The sequence below is a fragment of the Lepidochelys olivacea genome, assembly GCF_965140295.1.
Source record: "Lepidochelys olivacea isolate rLepOli2 genome assembly, chromosome: 7".
Taxonomy (NCBI): Eukaryota; Metazoa; Chordata; order Testudines; family Cheloniidae; genus Lepidochelys; species Lepidochelys olivacea.
Window position 1 is genome coordinate 28,713,539 of NC_140417.1, and position 15,405 is coordinate 28,728,943.

A 15,405-nucleotide genomic window follows, 5' to 3' on the forward strand; every position below is an offset into this window, starting at 1 on the left:
TGTTTGTTCTTTCTGGAGGTTGGATTGAACCAATATGTTCACCTCTCTAGTGACCTTGTGAATTTCTGCAGACTTTAAGTTTTCTTGCCACCCCACCTCCCCCAAGTGGCCTGAATCTTTTCTGCACAAGAATAACTGGTGATGGAGGCAGAGACTTCAAGAGACTCCTAATCCATATTAGGATAAAAGATGTATTTTTTTTAAACATATTATCATGTTTTTAAGATACAATAGATGTTAAAAAATGTATTGTAGACCGGGCAACTTATGTGGAGGTGAACCCACAGACGGGTTTGGTTTATTTTTAAGTGCGTTTCTAATATATACAGGATGTTCAACATGGATGCCCTCAGGAATAAACATTAAGGTATTCTGCACCAAAAAATTAAAAATTCTGCACACAATATTTTTAAAAATCTGCAAGTGTTATTTGTCAATAAATAAATGCAGAGGCTCCAGCATGGTAGTGTGGAGCTCAGGCCACTGGCTACACAAAGGTGGGAGATCACCCCGCAGCCCCCCTTCCCACCCCCCAGAACACGGTCAGGTGCAGCCTCATCATTGACATAGCACAAGGCCTGGGCCTGCCCCAACAACACTCTGGGGCCCTACTGCTCTGCGCCAGGTGTGGGGCAGGCAGGATCCAAGTGTTGAGGGGCTCAGTGTGGAGGGGATCCAGGTGTGAGGTGAGAGGATTCTGCATGGGACAATCTGAGTGCAGGCAGCTCAGTGAAGAGTCTAGGTGTGGGGGGATCTGGATGCACAGAGGTTCGTTGGGGGTTCCAGGTGCAGGGTCAATGGGACTCTGCAGGGGCTTCCAGATGAAGATGGTTGGGGCTCAGCAGAGGAGTCTGGGGGGCTCAGCAGGTGGGAAGCATCTGAGTACTGAAGGAGCGGGGCTTAATGGGGTGGGGGGTCTTCATGCAGGTAGTTGGGGGGTCAGTGGCATGGGGGTCTGGATGTGGGGGCTCAGGGTGATGCAGAGGGTGAGGCATCAGGGTGGGGGTTTGAGTGCAGGCAGCTCAGTAGGGGTGCGGGTCTGGAGGCGGGGATCTGGGTGCAGGGTGACTCCAGATGTAGGGGTTGAGGTTCAGTGGGTGGGGTTTGTATATGTAGGGCTTGGGGGGTTTCTGGATATACCGGCTGAGGCTTGGCAGGGGTGTCTGGGTATGGGAGGTCTGGATGCACGGGGGTTGAGTGGATGGGGGAGCAGCTCCTGGTACGGCGACACCCCCCACTCCCTCCCTCCACAGCTGAGGAGCGATGGGGGCAGGAAGCAGGGGAGGATGCTGAGCTTTCTGCAGCTGGGGGAGGTTTCCGGGGGTGGGTCTGACACAACCCCACTGCTCCTTGCGGGGATAGAGGAAGTCCTGTCCTCTCCAGCCCAGCCGGGACTAGCAGCTGATCTCGGCTCAGGTAGGAGCCACTGGCTGGGTGTCCTCAGACCCTCTCCGCCAGCTGCTCTGGGTGCCTGAAAGGATGTACCTGCGCTGCTAGGGAGTAATGTGTGACTGCTCTTGCAGCTTCTCTTTGCTTACCTGTCAGAAAGTCATTTTTCTGTGGGGAAGCAAATAAATCTGAGAGGGGCATGAATTCTGTGCGTGCACAGTGGTGCAGAATTCCCCCAGGAGTAAATGTTGCTGCAGGAAATTTTACTTTGGCATTCCTTTATTCTTAGTTTTTAGGTGTACAAACTTATTTTGCATTAACATGCACTTTTGTCTTCAGTTTGTGTGTGTGTGTGTGTAGAAATAATATAGGGTGGGGGAAGGCTGCGTTTTAATTACTGCTTTTATAGTTCAGCTGTGCTTCTGAAGCTCCTTCCTCGCTGAGGTAAATGGTGTCAGGGAGATTTGCCCTTCGAGCATGCTCAGAAACTATTCTTTTTCAGTCAACTTTATATGTAAAATATTTTCCCCAACCTAGCAAAGGCCTTTGCTATTGTCAAGGATTGTGTACCGGCAAAGTTTACAACTAAAGGTGGATGGGTTTGTGTTTGTCTTTGGTAGCCCTGACTAAAAAACACGTATTTAGAGTTTTACAAGATGGAAAAAGTGGCCCCTTCTCACGAAACCCAACAAAGACTGACCAAAATTTTCTCAAAACTCTGGGGAGAACTAATTGGTTTGGGCTAAGGCTAAGCTCGGGAAGTAACTGCCCTAAAGGAAACTTTTGTTCAGAAAGATGTGAGCAGAGCTGGGTGGGAACCAGATTTCCATTGGGAAATTCCATATGTTCTCAAATGGAACAAAAGCTTCAAAATTTCCTGTGAAATGAAATTCCCTCCCCAAAATTGTTTTGAGTTTTTTGCTGAAAATATTATATTCTGATTTTAATGGGTTTTATTTTTTATAATTATAAAGAAGTTTCAAAACAAACCAATTGAAACAACATTCCAAACATTTCACAACGGAATGCTTCCATATTCTTAAAATGTTCCATGTGGTGTTTTTCAAAATTGAAAATTAGTTGAAATTGACATGTTTCTACAACATGTTTAGCTTTTGACCAATGGGCTTTTTCTGATAGAAAAATGTTCAGTCTGAAAACTCCCAACCAGCTCTAGCTGCCAGTATGAAATCAGATGATCTGAGTCTTCTCTTTGCCCTCAACACAGTGTGCTTATGCAGTGTTACTGTCCAAGGTGCACCCGGAGGTCTCCTTTTATTAACTTGTATGACTTGGCTGTTCTTATTCCTTTTTCGTGCCAGACATGTTGATTCATTACCTAGCTCTCCTTTTGTCTGACCTCTACATTTCCTCCTGAGTTGGAGCTACAGAAATCCACCTGCTTTGGTTGCCAGAGAAGTCAGCTGACTAGCCCTGTATCTCCATGTAGGGTTCTAGAACTCAATATGCTATCTTAGCCATAGAAATTCTATCATCCAAATCAGCAAATGTTATAACACTTAGAAAATATCTGGCAGAGCAAATATATAAAACTATGGGTTGGCATCCATATTATGCCTGTTAGTGAATGTATGTCTGCTAATGGAGAGAAATTTAAATGCAATATAACTAATAAAAATGAAATGTAAGGCAATCCAGCAATTAAGTGGGCAGTTTTTGTGTAGCTGTACAATTAAATGTGTATAAAGCTGCCTTGGGTAACAAAACTGGGAAAGAAGCTGTGTTCTTCTGCCTCTTTCCTTGAACTGTACAGCCAGCTGTAATGTCTAACCTTACTTTGAAGAGCACAGCTTTTCCAAAACCCAGTGAAACAAATTAGCTTAACTGATAAATCTTCCAGGGAAAACTTGTAAGATTTTTAAGCTTTCTTTTTAAAAATAAGAATTAAAAAGGTATCCATAAATAGCATACTTACTGGCCACTCTGTAAAATCAGCAGAACGAGTTAACTCATCCTGGAACCCTTCATGACCTGAAAAAAAAATGAAGGGTTGAATGATTGACATTTTCTGTGATTGTTATGATGGCACCTTTTGGCTTTCCCATCAGCCATTAGTTACACAGCATGAGATTTCTGAAATGACATGCCAGCTCCTAAGCTCTACCCTGTCTACAATGCTTGTTTTTCTTGAAATACTTGATAAATGCAGGTTTTAAAAAGGCTTTTAAAAGGTGTTGTGTTTAAAATTTATCTTCCGAAGTAATGTATTTGTATAGATATATCTTATGAACTATTAAGAGAGTGAAAATGTATGTTACGTTTACTCTCCTCCCATCACTGAAATGTGTTGGCCATGTGCCTTCTCCTCTTTCACTGCCCGTTCTCCTATCTCCCCATCTAAGGGAGTGCAGGTGCAAGGACTAATGGTGTGATGAAGAACCAGCTATACCAGCACTAATGCAGCCAGGGATTCCTCATGCCTGTACAGGGCTGCTTGATGGCAGTGGTTGCAGAGTTACAGTATTATGTTGGTTTCAGAGTAGCAGCCGTGTTAGTCTGTATTCGCAAAAAGAAAAGGAGTACTTGCGGCACCTTAGAGACTAACAAATTTATTTGAGCATAAGCTTTCATGAGCTACAGCTCACTTCATCGGATGCATTCATTGCTTGAATTCAGCCTTCCCACTAAAGATTTCATTATGTAAATACAGCTCTAGTGAATCTTGGATGCTGAAAATGTATGAGATGAAAGTTTTGGGTTGTGGCGGGGGAGGAGGGTGTTTGGGGTTTGTTTTTTTTTGGTTTTTTTTTTTTTTTTTGGTTTTTTTTAACAGTTTAATGCTATAGACTAGATTTCCGTTATAATTGTTGATGATTACCAAAATATATGTAGACGAATCTTTCTTCTAATAGGCCTGCTTTTCCTCCTGGTAGTCAGTAATGCCCCAGCTCTGTGTTTGACATCACATTTGCTTCCATTCCTACATGCAGTAAACACATTTTCTTGGTATAGCCTTTCACAGCCTTATACCAGTTGTACAACCTTTTAAATTATAAATCCTAAATTATTTTTGAGAACAACAGGAGGTCTTTAAAGGAGCTGGTTGGTCAATGAAACACACTAGTTGTTATCCTCAATAACACAGAAAAATAACTGTTTGAATATGCCTGCTATAATCAAGGGAAAACTGTTTCAGACCGAGCAGATTTCCTTCAACTTTCCCTTGTTACATATATCTTTGTAATCCTCCTAAGAGGGCTGTTCAGGCCAAGGCAGTTATCACATCTCTGTCTAAAAATACATCACCTAGTGAACGGACTAGTGTCATATCTTTTTAAAAAAATATTGATCTATGATAGCCTTAACTTCAGTAGCTCACTTGCCTTTATGTCTGACCCTTAACACTTCTTTTTTTTCTCCTGTGTTCAAGCAAAAAAGGGTTGAGGGGTAGGTTTACTGGGGATTATTGACTGGCTAGGAAGCCTTGAGGGCTCAAGGCCATTATGCCCAGTCAGTGTCATGCACTGAAGTAGTTACTGCTGCTGAAAATTGATATGAAGATTTTATAGTATTATGTTAATAATATTGCTGAGTGCAGTGGTGGTGTAGCTTTGTTGGTCCCAGGACGTTAGAGAGACAAAGTGGGTGAGGTAATATCTTTTATTGGACCAACTTCTGTTTGGGGAGAGAGACAAGCTTTCGAGCTTACACAGAGCTCCGCGTCTCTCTCTCTCCCCAACAGAAGTTGGTCCAACAAACAATATTATCTCACCCACCTTGTCTCTTGAATAATATTTCTGTTATAAAATTACTAGGATAATATTTTAGTGGAGTCACACTTCATGATTGCATATCGTGCCCCTCAGTCGCATACATACTGTTTTTTAAAATTGAAGTTTGCAAATGTTTGCAAGGCTAGCAGGGAAGTGAGAAGTAATGGGGTCATAGGAGGAGAGGTCCTCTACAGCTACAAGAAGCAGTGAGTGGGAGAACTGCAAGGAGGATGAAGGAAACTAGGAGCTCACTCTTCTCTCCAGAGCCTAGACGGGAAGTTGGTGGCAGCCTGCTCTTACATCTCTGGCACTGTCAAGGTTCCTTCCCCACTCTGAACTGTAGGGTACAGATGTGGGGACCTGCATGAAAACCCCCTAAGCTTAGTTTTACCAGCTTAGGTTAAAACTTCCCCGAGGTACAAACTATTTTAACTTTTTTGCCCTTGGACTTTATTGCTGCCACCACCAAGCGTCTAACAAATATATAACAGGGAAAGAGCCCGCTTGGAAACGTCTTTTCCCCCAAAAATCCTCCCCAAACCCTACACCCCCTTTCCTGGGGAAGGCTTGATAAAAATCCTCACCAATTTGCATAGGTGAACACAGACCCAAACCCTTGGATCTTAAGAACAATGAAAAAAGCAATCATGTTCTTAGAAGAAGAATTTTAATTGAAGAAAAAAAAGTAAAAGAATCACCTCTGTAAAATCAGGATGGTAAATACCTTACAGGGTAATCAGATTCAAAACATAGAGAATCCCTCTAGGCAAAACCTTAAGTTACAAAAAGACACAAAACAGGAATATACATTCCATTCTGCACAGCTTATTTTATCAGCCATTTAAACAAAACAGAATCTAACGCATATCTAGCTAGATTACTTACTAAGTTCTAAGACTCCATTCCTTTTCTGTTCCCTGCAAAAGCATCACACAGACAGACAGAGCCTTTGTTTCTCCCCCCCTCCAGCTTTGAAAGTATCTTGTATCTTCATTGGTCATTTTGATCAGGTGCCAGCAAGGTTATCCTAGCTTCTTACAGGTGAAAGGGTTTCTTTCTTCCTTTACAGGTGAAAGGGTTTTTCCTCTGGCCAGGAGGGATTTTAAAGGTGTTTACCCTTCCCTTTATATTTATGACAGGCACTGAAGAGTCTTTATAATGACGCCATCCAGTGGCAGCCAGCTGCCTTCCCCAGTGTATGTGTTTTCACAGCAGACCAGATCCTTAAGGGTATGTCTATGCTGCAGTTAGACACCCATGTCTGGCCCATGCTAACTGACTCGGACTCCGTCTGTGTGGTGGTTTAGTTGCGGTGTGCACAAGCCTGAGCTTTTAGACCCTCCCACCTCTTAGGGTCTTACAGCCTTGGCTCCAGACCAAACCTGAACATGTATACTGCTATTAAACAGCCCCTTAGTCCAAGCCCCGCGAGTCCAAATCAGTTTGCATAGGACAGCTTCAGGTTTTTAATTGCAGTGTAGACATATCCTAAGTGTAGCCGGGCACACATTTTATTGGTGATGTGGCCAGAAATGGAGAGGCTGTACATTAGTCAGTGAAGACAGAGAAACCATGCTACTCAGTTTACAATGTAATACATGTGTTCTTTGTATAATCCATGTTTAGGTATCTACAAATTTATTTTATTGTAAAAAAACTTCTAAATGTGATAGTTATGCAGAGGCAGTTCATATTGCAGAAAAATTTTGTGGGACACAGACCAGGGCAGTCTGGGTTGGATGTTAATCATAAAATAGTCAAACTGTCAGATGGACTATAGAGATTTGTTCGCAAATGCATAGCTCTGATCAATGACTTATTTGTTTTTTTTATTCACACAGTACAAAATTTATTCATAAATAGTAGTGTATCCATTTACTGCTGCATTCTGTATGACAGATTCATTCCAAATAACATTTTTTTGAAATCCAGTTTCTTTTCCCTCTTCTCTTCCCCGTTATAGAGTGGTACAACAAGAAGCTCAAAGATCTCAGCAAGTTTCACATGACAGAAAGAGTCCCAGCAGAACTAATGGTTGCAGTGAAAACAAACCCATTGATATCCTAGAAATGCTTAGCAAAGCCAAGGACGAATATGAACGAGTAAGGAAACTTTTTTGTTGGGGGGGGGGGGGGGGGCGATGCATTAGAGGATTATCTATATTAGTAATGTAAAACTAGTCCAAGTACTCCTTTTGATTTAAGGACCTAATGTAGATCTCACTGAAATCAAATGGAGCTTTGCCTTTGACTTCAGTGAGAGTTGGAGCAAAGTGTAGTCGGGCAATTTTATACATAAGTATTATAACCTGTATCAGACTTCTTCAGTAATACTGTATAGTTCAAATTAATTGCATTCACTTCTTGAGGTTCCTTTTTTCTTACAATAGCAAGATACTTACTAAAGTGAGATGCTTAAGTAACACTTGTATTAAATTGTAGATTGAGGTGCCCACCGGAGGAGTACACTATATTTTTTTAAGATCTAGTATTTCACATATAATTTTAAAACTGGACATTAGAAAATAAAAATTAAATTTGTAATATTCTGATTCTGTTCTTTTTTGAAATTGAGATAAATGAGATGTGTATTACAAAAAATTAAACATTCTCAAGAGATTATGTTAATTGTACATGTTCTGCACTGTATTTCAGTCTGCATTTTTTTCCCCGTACTCAAATTCACGGGAAGAGATGGATTGATTGAGACATGAATCATGATAGGATGTGCATTGCAGGTCCAAATTTAAATAGTGTAAGTGGTGTTGAATCATGAGGCAAAAGACCAAGGGCCTTCACCGACCCCTGAACTGTGATTTAGGCATGTTGTATAGCCTGAAATGACTTGCTGCAATTAAATTAAATTAAAACTAAAAACCTCTGATGTATTTAAAAACAAAGCATTTCCGAATAATATAGGGTTTGACATGTTTGATGCTATATGCATGAAACCAGTCTCTCCTTTTACAATTTTCAGCCAATCTGATATCAAATTTGCTTTTGCCAATTGCATGTTTGCAATTTTTTATAAACTTCTCTATAAAAATACATATGATTTTAAACACTTATGGCTGTTATGTTTTATTTAATTTGCTAAGTGACATTCTCTCATATTAGTTGTGACTACTATTTAAAAAAAAATCTTTTAAAATAGTAATTAGTGTTTAGTTTCATTGCTTTCTTTGATTTTGTGTCAAGCTATAAAGTGAATCAGAGCCAAGGATAATCCCATGGTTTTCCACTCTTGTGTATTTGTGTCAAATTTTCCCAGATAAGCAAAATTGAGCTAGTTCAAGATGTGGGATTAATAAAAGAATGACCACATTAGTTTTAGAAGGAAACCTCTTGTGGCATAGATTGACATGTCTGCAATTATTTAATTATAGAGTCTTTCTCTTTATTCTTTTGTCCATGTATTTCCACACTGATGCTGTGTAATTTAAGTAAACATATTTGCTGTAAAGAAGAGTGTTTCTTGGGAGAATATGCAGTCTTATTTCTTTACCAATTCTTCTGGGGCACTCAAGTTGATAAGTACTTTCTGCTCTTAAATACTGAAACACAAGTTCATGTGTAATTATCTGCCTAGTACGTTCCAGATGGATCATACAGTAATCCTTGTGTGCAGCTCACATGAGATTGGCAGAGAGTCAGTATGAGAAGGGGACAGAGGGAGAGCGAAAAAGAGATTTATAAAGGCCCGAGTGATTTAATCTAGGATTCTAAATCAGTTTAATCCTCCAAGTACGCTCTACATCAAGTCCATATGTGAAAATGAATGAATTCTGAGATTTTTGTATCAAGTGGGTGGATGCTTTCTGTTGGTTGGGGTTTGGTTTGGTTTGGTTTGTTCCTTCCTTCCCCTTTCTGGGAGATAATGAAGTGTATTATAGCCAATCCTTTGATGACAGTGAAAAAAAGCCACACTTCTAAATCTCATTTATAAGCCACAAAACAGTCAAGGACTTTAGGTCTAATGTATGTTACTACTTAAATGTTAGAAGCTGATTGGAGTCGGGGAGAAATGTCCTGGAATCTAAATATGTAGTCTTTGTTTTGTTTTGCTCAGTTACTGAGAAATTTTAAAAACAAAAAATCACAGCCTCATAGCCCTTTCAGAAACCCCCCAAAATGAACTGTAAGATGCCATTTGCTGGCCTTGCAGCTTCAGCAGTTAAGTAACGAGAACATTCCCCTGTTTTATGCTGATATCACTTGATGATGCTGGTGTTTAGAGATATCTTAGGATAAGGTGCTATATAGGCTGAAGTTCTTATAGTAAGTTGCATCAATTTCAGCTTTTGAAATAAATGCATCATAAACAATACTCAAGTGAAAAGCCACTTGAATCATGAAGTTGACTATTATCTTACTGTATTACAGTTGGGACATTTAACTAACATCTCTAAACAACATGGGATCCGTAGCCTCAGCTAATTTCCTTATTTTCTATGCTCTCCTTGCCTTGTATTTTACAAGTGTTAATTTGTTCCTCCATTAATGCGCTTGCACATTTAAATAACTACAATAGAGATAACATAGATAACTAGTCCTTTTTCCAGTGAATGAACGTGTACAAATCCTTGAAGCGTAATTTGTATGTGGTGTAAATTCTTGCAGTAATGAAGTGTAGCAGATTTTATTGTTTACAGCTAGTGTCCGTAGTTTACATGATTGGCACCTTTTTATAAATTGAACATGTTTCTATTAAGTGGGGAAAAAATATGAAACTGAAGTCCTGTAAATTTCCCAGTAAGAGAACAAGAAAATAATAGTGAGCACAGCTCGTAGATTTAATATGGTGAATGTCACTGTCTCATTTTATTTAAAACTTATGAACTTATAAAAATCAACAAGATCTACATTCTGTATATATAAGAGTGGAAAAGGAAGTGCAGACGGAATTACAGCAATTGTGCTGCTGGGGTAAGGATAGAAAACAGATGTATTTATGTAAATATTTTCTTTTTTAGACTCAGATCAGTGACTTAAGTATTATATCAAGTTCTGGAATGCAGCAAAATGAAAATCCCACGAAGACAGAAAGCATGGAAACTTCAGAACAAACATCTTCAACGTTACAAATGCAAGACCAGGTATGTTCAATCCAAACCTAAATAAAGTAACAATCCTTTACTAATATTTTATCATCAGTAATAGAAATACAGCATGTTCTACACAAGTGAGATTTTTTTCCAGGACTTCTGCAGCACAAAAGGGATGTTTACACTTCAGTTTAAAAAAAAATCTAAAAATGCCAAGATGTGTGCGCTCCTAAACCTAATGACTGTTAGAGATCTGTGTCCTTTTGAAAAATACAACCTCTTTTCTATATTCGGAAACTTTTTCTAAAAATTCCCCAACATTATTACTGCTGTTTATTTCCATTGGTAATAGCGCTAGTATGGACAAAGGGCGAGATCCTGAACTGGTATAAATGATCACAACTCCCTTGAAATCAGTGGAGTTATGATAGTTTACACAAGCTAAGGATCTGACCCCAGGGATTAGTGGCTACAAGTATTTTAAGTAATGTGTCTACTAGACCTGCTCTGAACAGGGTTAGAAGACATGCTTAAAAAACAACAGCTGGCCAGAGATTTTTTTCTATGTGAATGATCCACTGTTGCTCCTACCAATAGAGTTTTAAACTGTGTCAACAGTGATGGGAAACTTTAGCAAAATATCCTAATTTAAACGCATTTCTTAATTTGCAGTTTCTCTCTGTCAGGAAACCGGTTTTGAACCATGGGAAACTTCTTTCTGATTACTTTCTGCAGCATCACTGGACATTTTGTAGCATGGCTATTGTCAGAAGATAAATAACTGACTGAATTTGCTCATAGGCATTCACCCACAATGAAGTCATATAGCTTCCTACTTCAGAGAAGATTCAGTTAAAACAATTCTAATGCTGTAATTAGATGCCACACAATATATCAATAAGTTGTGCCTACTAATAATGCCACCTAGTGGAGGCAAAAAAGTAATTCTTAAGCATTAAGTAATACTTAACTTCAAAAAAATGTCCTTTAGCAATTTGGCTTAGTAATTGGCTAGTTTTAATTCCCTGGTATGTCTGTATTCTGTCATATCTTTATACAAAAAAAAACAAAAACCCAAGTATTCTTTTTTTGTACTTTTAAATTTGTAAATGAAATATATAGATTGCTTTACAGTTTCTGTAGTTTGACATCTTTGGAGGAATGACTGTAATTAGGAAGGCAGCTTAATATTTACAAAATAAATCCAAAAACAAACACGTATGCAAATTGCTTTGTAACAGTAATTCTTGGGGGAGGTGGGGAAGGAGTTTTTTTATAGAGCAGTTGAGACTAGATATATTTTATTAGACTCACTTTAATAAAACCTTTTAAACTGAATATTGAAAGATTTATAGATCAGAGATTTTAGAAACCTTTAGTCTAGTTATTACATAAAAGATTGCAACCAGTTCTAGTGTTGGTGGTGGAAATGACTAAAAGCAGCTAAATAGAGGTACAGATGCAATCAACAATACATGAGAAACCTTGATTTTTTTTATTTTTATTAATCTAGAGACGCATCTGCACAAATGAAGGGAGAGTAAGGAACAGTTCCATCTCCAATGAGTAAAATAATTTTAAATGAAATGAAAAATTCAGAAGGGCCAGGTTTTTCATACTTTAAAGCAGGGGTGGGGAAATTCCGGCCCCCTGCTTAATTTCATCTGGCCCATGGCAAGTCTCTGAAGTGCGGGCCAGAAGCCCTGAGCCTCGGTGCCTGGCCCCCCCTCACCCCCACAGGCTTGCCGGCTTGACCCACTGCAGGGGGAAGCTAGGGTGCCAGGCCAGTCAGTTGGCTGCAGCCCCTAAATGCAGGGGCGATCAAGAAAGCTCCTAGTCCATGTGCGCCTACCTCCGCCCACAGGCGCGCTGTGCAGCGCTGCCTGGCCACATCGTGGCAGCTTCCAGGAGTGGAGTGGGGCCAGGGCAGGGGGAGAGTCTGCCTTAGCCCTGCTGCCAACTGTGAACCACCTGAGGTAAGCGACGCCCAGCTGGAACCCGCACCCTAACCCCCAGCCCTGAGCCCACACCCTAAACCCCTCATTTCTGGCCCCACCCCAGAGCCTAGGGGAAGCCCTGAGCCTCCACACCCCCCGCAGGGCTGTGTGTGGCCTGTGACTGATTTTTTTCTTTGGGTCAGTGGCCCCTGATAGAAAAAAGGTTCCCCACCCCTGCTGTAAAGGGTAAGATAAAAAAATCTTTAAAACTGCGTTCAAAATATTAGCTATTTACAAAATTCATACTACACCCCCTCCAATAAAAACCCCACCCCAAAACAAAAAATCCAAACTTGTGTAATTTATCTGTATAACATTTATTAATCCACAACAAAGAAATACTTCTGACGTGGTTTAAAAAAAATCTAGCTGCCCTAAAGTACTTTGAAGTTCCTCAAAAGCTCTGTATCTCAGCAATTAAGCAAGGAAATCAGTTATGTGGAGTGTTCCAACAAATCAACAGAACTAGTAACTTCTAAAATAAATGACTATCAAAACAAAGGTTTCAGATTCATTGATCGAAGCACTCTAAAAAGCCTTTGCTCAATTGGAATTCTGTACAGTTTGGATTTAGTTCTGCAGCTATTGGCCCACAGGAGTTTAGCTCTGTGCCATTGAAGAGTCCTGTCCCTTTCAAGGATCTCTTTCATTCTCTCCATAATGTCAGTTTTGGTCTCTTGCATTTTATTAAACCTGCCCTCCCATCCCCCTGCCATGTATGGCAGTTGGGCTCTTTGAAGTGGCTTTAGGAGATGCACTGAACATGCTACTATGGAGAGGACTCAGCCCCTAATAAATTTGGTGACCAGATTGGCTTGTTGTCGAGCCAAGGGGAAAGAGTGCAAAGGGATGATATAGCCCAGTGAGAGAACCTACTATCTTGTTGACAACTCTGAAACCCATCTCAGCCAGGGAATTGTTCACAACCCCAAAGTGGAGGTGAGAGTCTTCTCCAACAGCATTTGAGGTGATGGATGTGGATGGAGAAGGTTATGGTCACCTACGCTTAGACAGGAGCTCCTTCCTTTGCAATGACCCAGTATTTGAGGACTGTAGAGGATCGCTCAGAAAAGATTTGTGAACTTTTCATATTTAAAGGGACTGATCTTATCCTTCTCTTAATTAAACCCTTCCTGGTCCCAGCACAGAGAACAGGCCTCAGACTAGAGAGAGAAATACACAAGAGGTGGGGAGCTCACTTACAGGAGGAATTCCTTGCCCAATGAGCAGCTCTTCAACTCTGAGCCATGCAGTGGGATAGTGCTGGAGACCAAGTGGTATCCTGAACAGAATGGCCGACTGCCCAGCCCTCATTCTCATCATCTTGGGACTCCTGCAGTCTAGAAGCCAGAGTAAACCCAAAGATAGATAGGGCTCTCAATTATTGTCTCTTGTATGTCTGCTTGGGTGGCAATGGTAATCATTGCACATTCTGAATATTGCACCCAGAAGCCGGGAAATAACTGATATATTTCAGGCTGTGGACATTGATTTCTAAAGCCCTGTATGGTTTGGAACCTGGGTGCCACTTCATAGAATCATAGGACAGAAAGGGACCTCGAGAGGTCATCTGGTCCAGCCCCCTGTACTCATGGCAGGACTAAGTATTATCTGGATCATCCCTGACAGGTGTTTGTCTAACCTGCTCTTAAAAACCTCCAATGATGGAGATTCCACAGCCTCCCTAGGCAGTTTATTCCAGTGCTTAACCACCCTGACAGTTAGGAAGTTTTTCCTAATGTCCAACCTAACCCTTCCTTGCTACAATTTAAGCCCATTGCTTCTTGTCCTATCCTCCGAGGTTAAGAAGAACATTTTTTCTCCCTCCTCCTTGTAACAACCTTTTGTGTACTTGAAAACTGTTATCATGTCCCCTCTCAGTCTTCTCTTTACCAGACTAAACAAACTCAGTTTTTTCGACCTTCCCTCATAGGTCATGTTTTCTAGACCTTTATTCATTTTTGTTGCTCTTCTCTGGACTTTCGCCAATTTGTCCACATCCTTCCTGAAATGTGGCACCCAGAACTGGACAGAATACTCCAGTTGAGGCCTAATCAGTGCTGAATAGAGTGGAAAAATTACTTCTCGTGTCTTGCTTACAACACTCCTGCTAATACATCCAGAATGATGTTCGCTTATTTTGCAACAGTGTTACACTGTTGACTCATATTTAGCTTGTGGTCCACTATAACCCCCAGGTCACTTTTTGCAGTACTCCTGCCTAGGCAGTCATTTCCCATTATGTATGTGTGCAACTGATTATTCCTTCCTAAGTGGAGTACTTTGCATTTGTCCTTATTGAATTTCATCCTATTTACTTCAGACCATTTCTTCAGTTTGTCTAGATCATTTTGAATTATAATCCTATCCTTCAAAGCACTTGCAACCCCTCCCAGCGTGGTATCATGCGCAAACTTTATAGGTGTACTCTCTATGCCATTATCTAAATAATTAATGAAGATCTTGAACAGAAGCGGACCGAGAACTGATCCCTGTGGGACTCCACGCATTATGCCCTTCCACCATTACTGTGAGCCACTGATAACTACTCTCTGGAAATGATTTTCCAACCAGTTATGCACCCACCTTATAGTAGCTCCATCTAGGTTACATTTCCTTAGTTTGTTTATGAGAAGGTCATGTGAGACAGCATCAAAAGCCTCGCTGAAGTCAAGATACACCATGTCTACTGCTTCCCCCCCATTCACAAGGCTTGTTACCCTGTCAAAGAAATATGTGACGTCAGCTTGCATATTCTTGCTAACAGTCCTAGATTTGAATTTCTGGGTGCTGCTGGCAGGGCACTGTCTGGTGGAAGTATGAATTCCTTATGCGTTTCCTCAGTTAGCCAGAGGAAAAAATGCTTGTATCGATCTTTCTGTTGATTTAGGCAATGTAGTCTTTTTTTTTTTCCCCTAAATGATGCACTTGGGCCAAGTGACAATGGTAATATGATTCTTTTGTAATTTTTACTTACATTTATTAAAAGTAACACTGACTAGGCTGATAGACGGACTGCATAGTTGGGACCTAATTCCCAAATGCTCTGTACTCTTTGCCCTATTGTGGATACAGCTTTTAGAAGACACTATCACATCCATCCTTTTCTTTGTTCTAACTAATCTGCACTTTAATTTTGGGTTCCTTTTATAGGACAGCTGAGAATGTGTGACTTGATTTATTTTCCCTATAACCTTCATCACTTTGAATGCCTTGCTAATGTCCCTGCTACTACTACTCC

At 40.5% G+C, this 15,405-nt stretch overlaps 1 protein-coding gene across 1 annotated transcript in view; it reads left to right on the top strand.

Annotated features, from left to right (window-relative positions):
* DCP1A (decapping mRNA 1A) overlaps positions 1-15,405 on the top strand; it is a 49,207-nt gene that overhangs the window by 18,240 nt on the left and 15,562 nt on the right. Inside the window, exons 5-6 of the mRNA XM_084634451.1 lie at positions 7,087-7,225; positions 10,096-10,218. Coding sequence (XP_084490577.1) covers positions 7,087-7,225; positions 10,096-10,218 — 262 coding nt within the window. The remainder of the gene's footprint in view (positions 1-7,086; positions 7,226-10,095; positions 10,219-15,405) is intronic.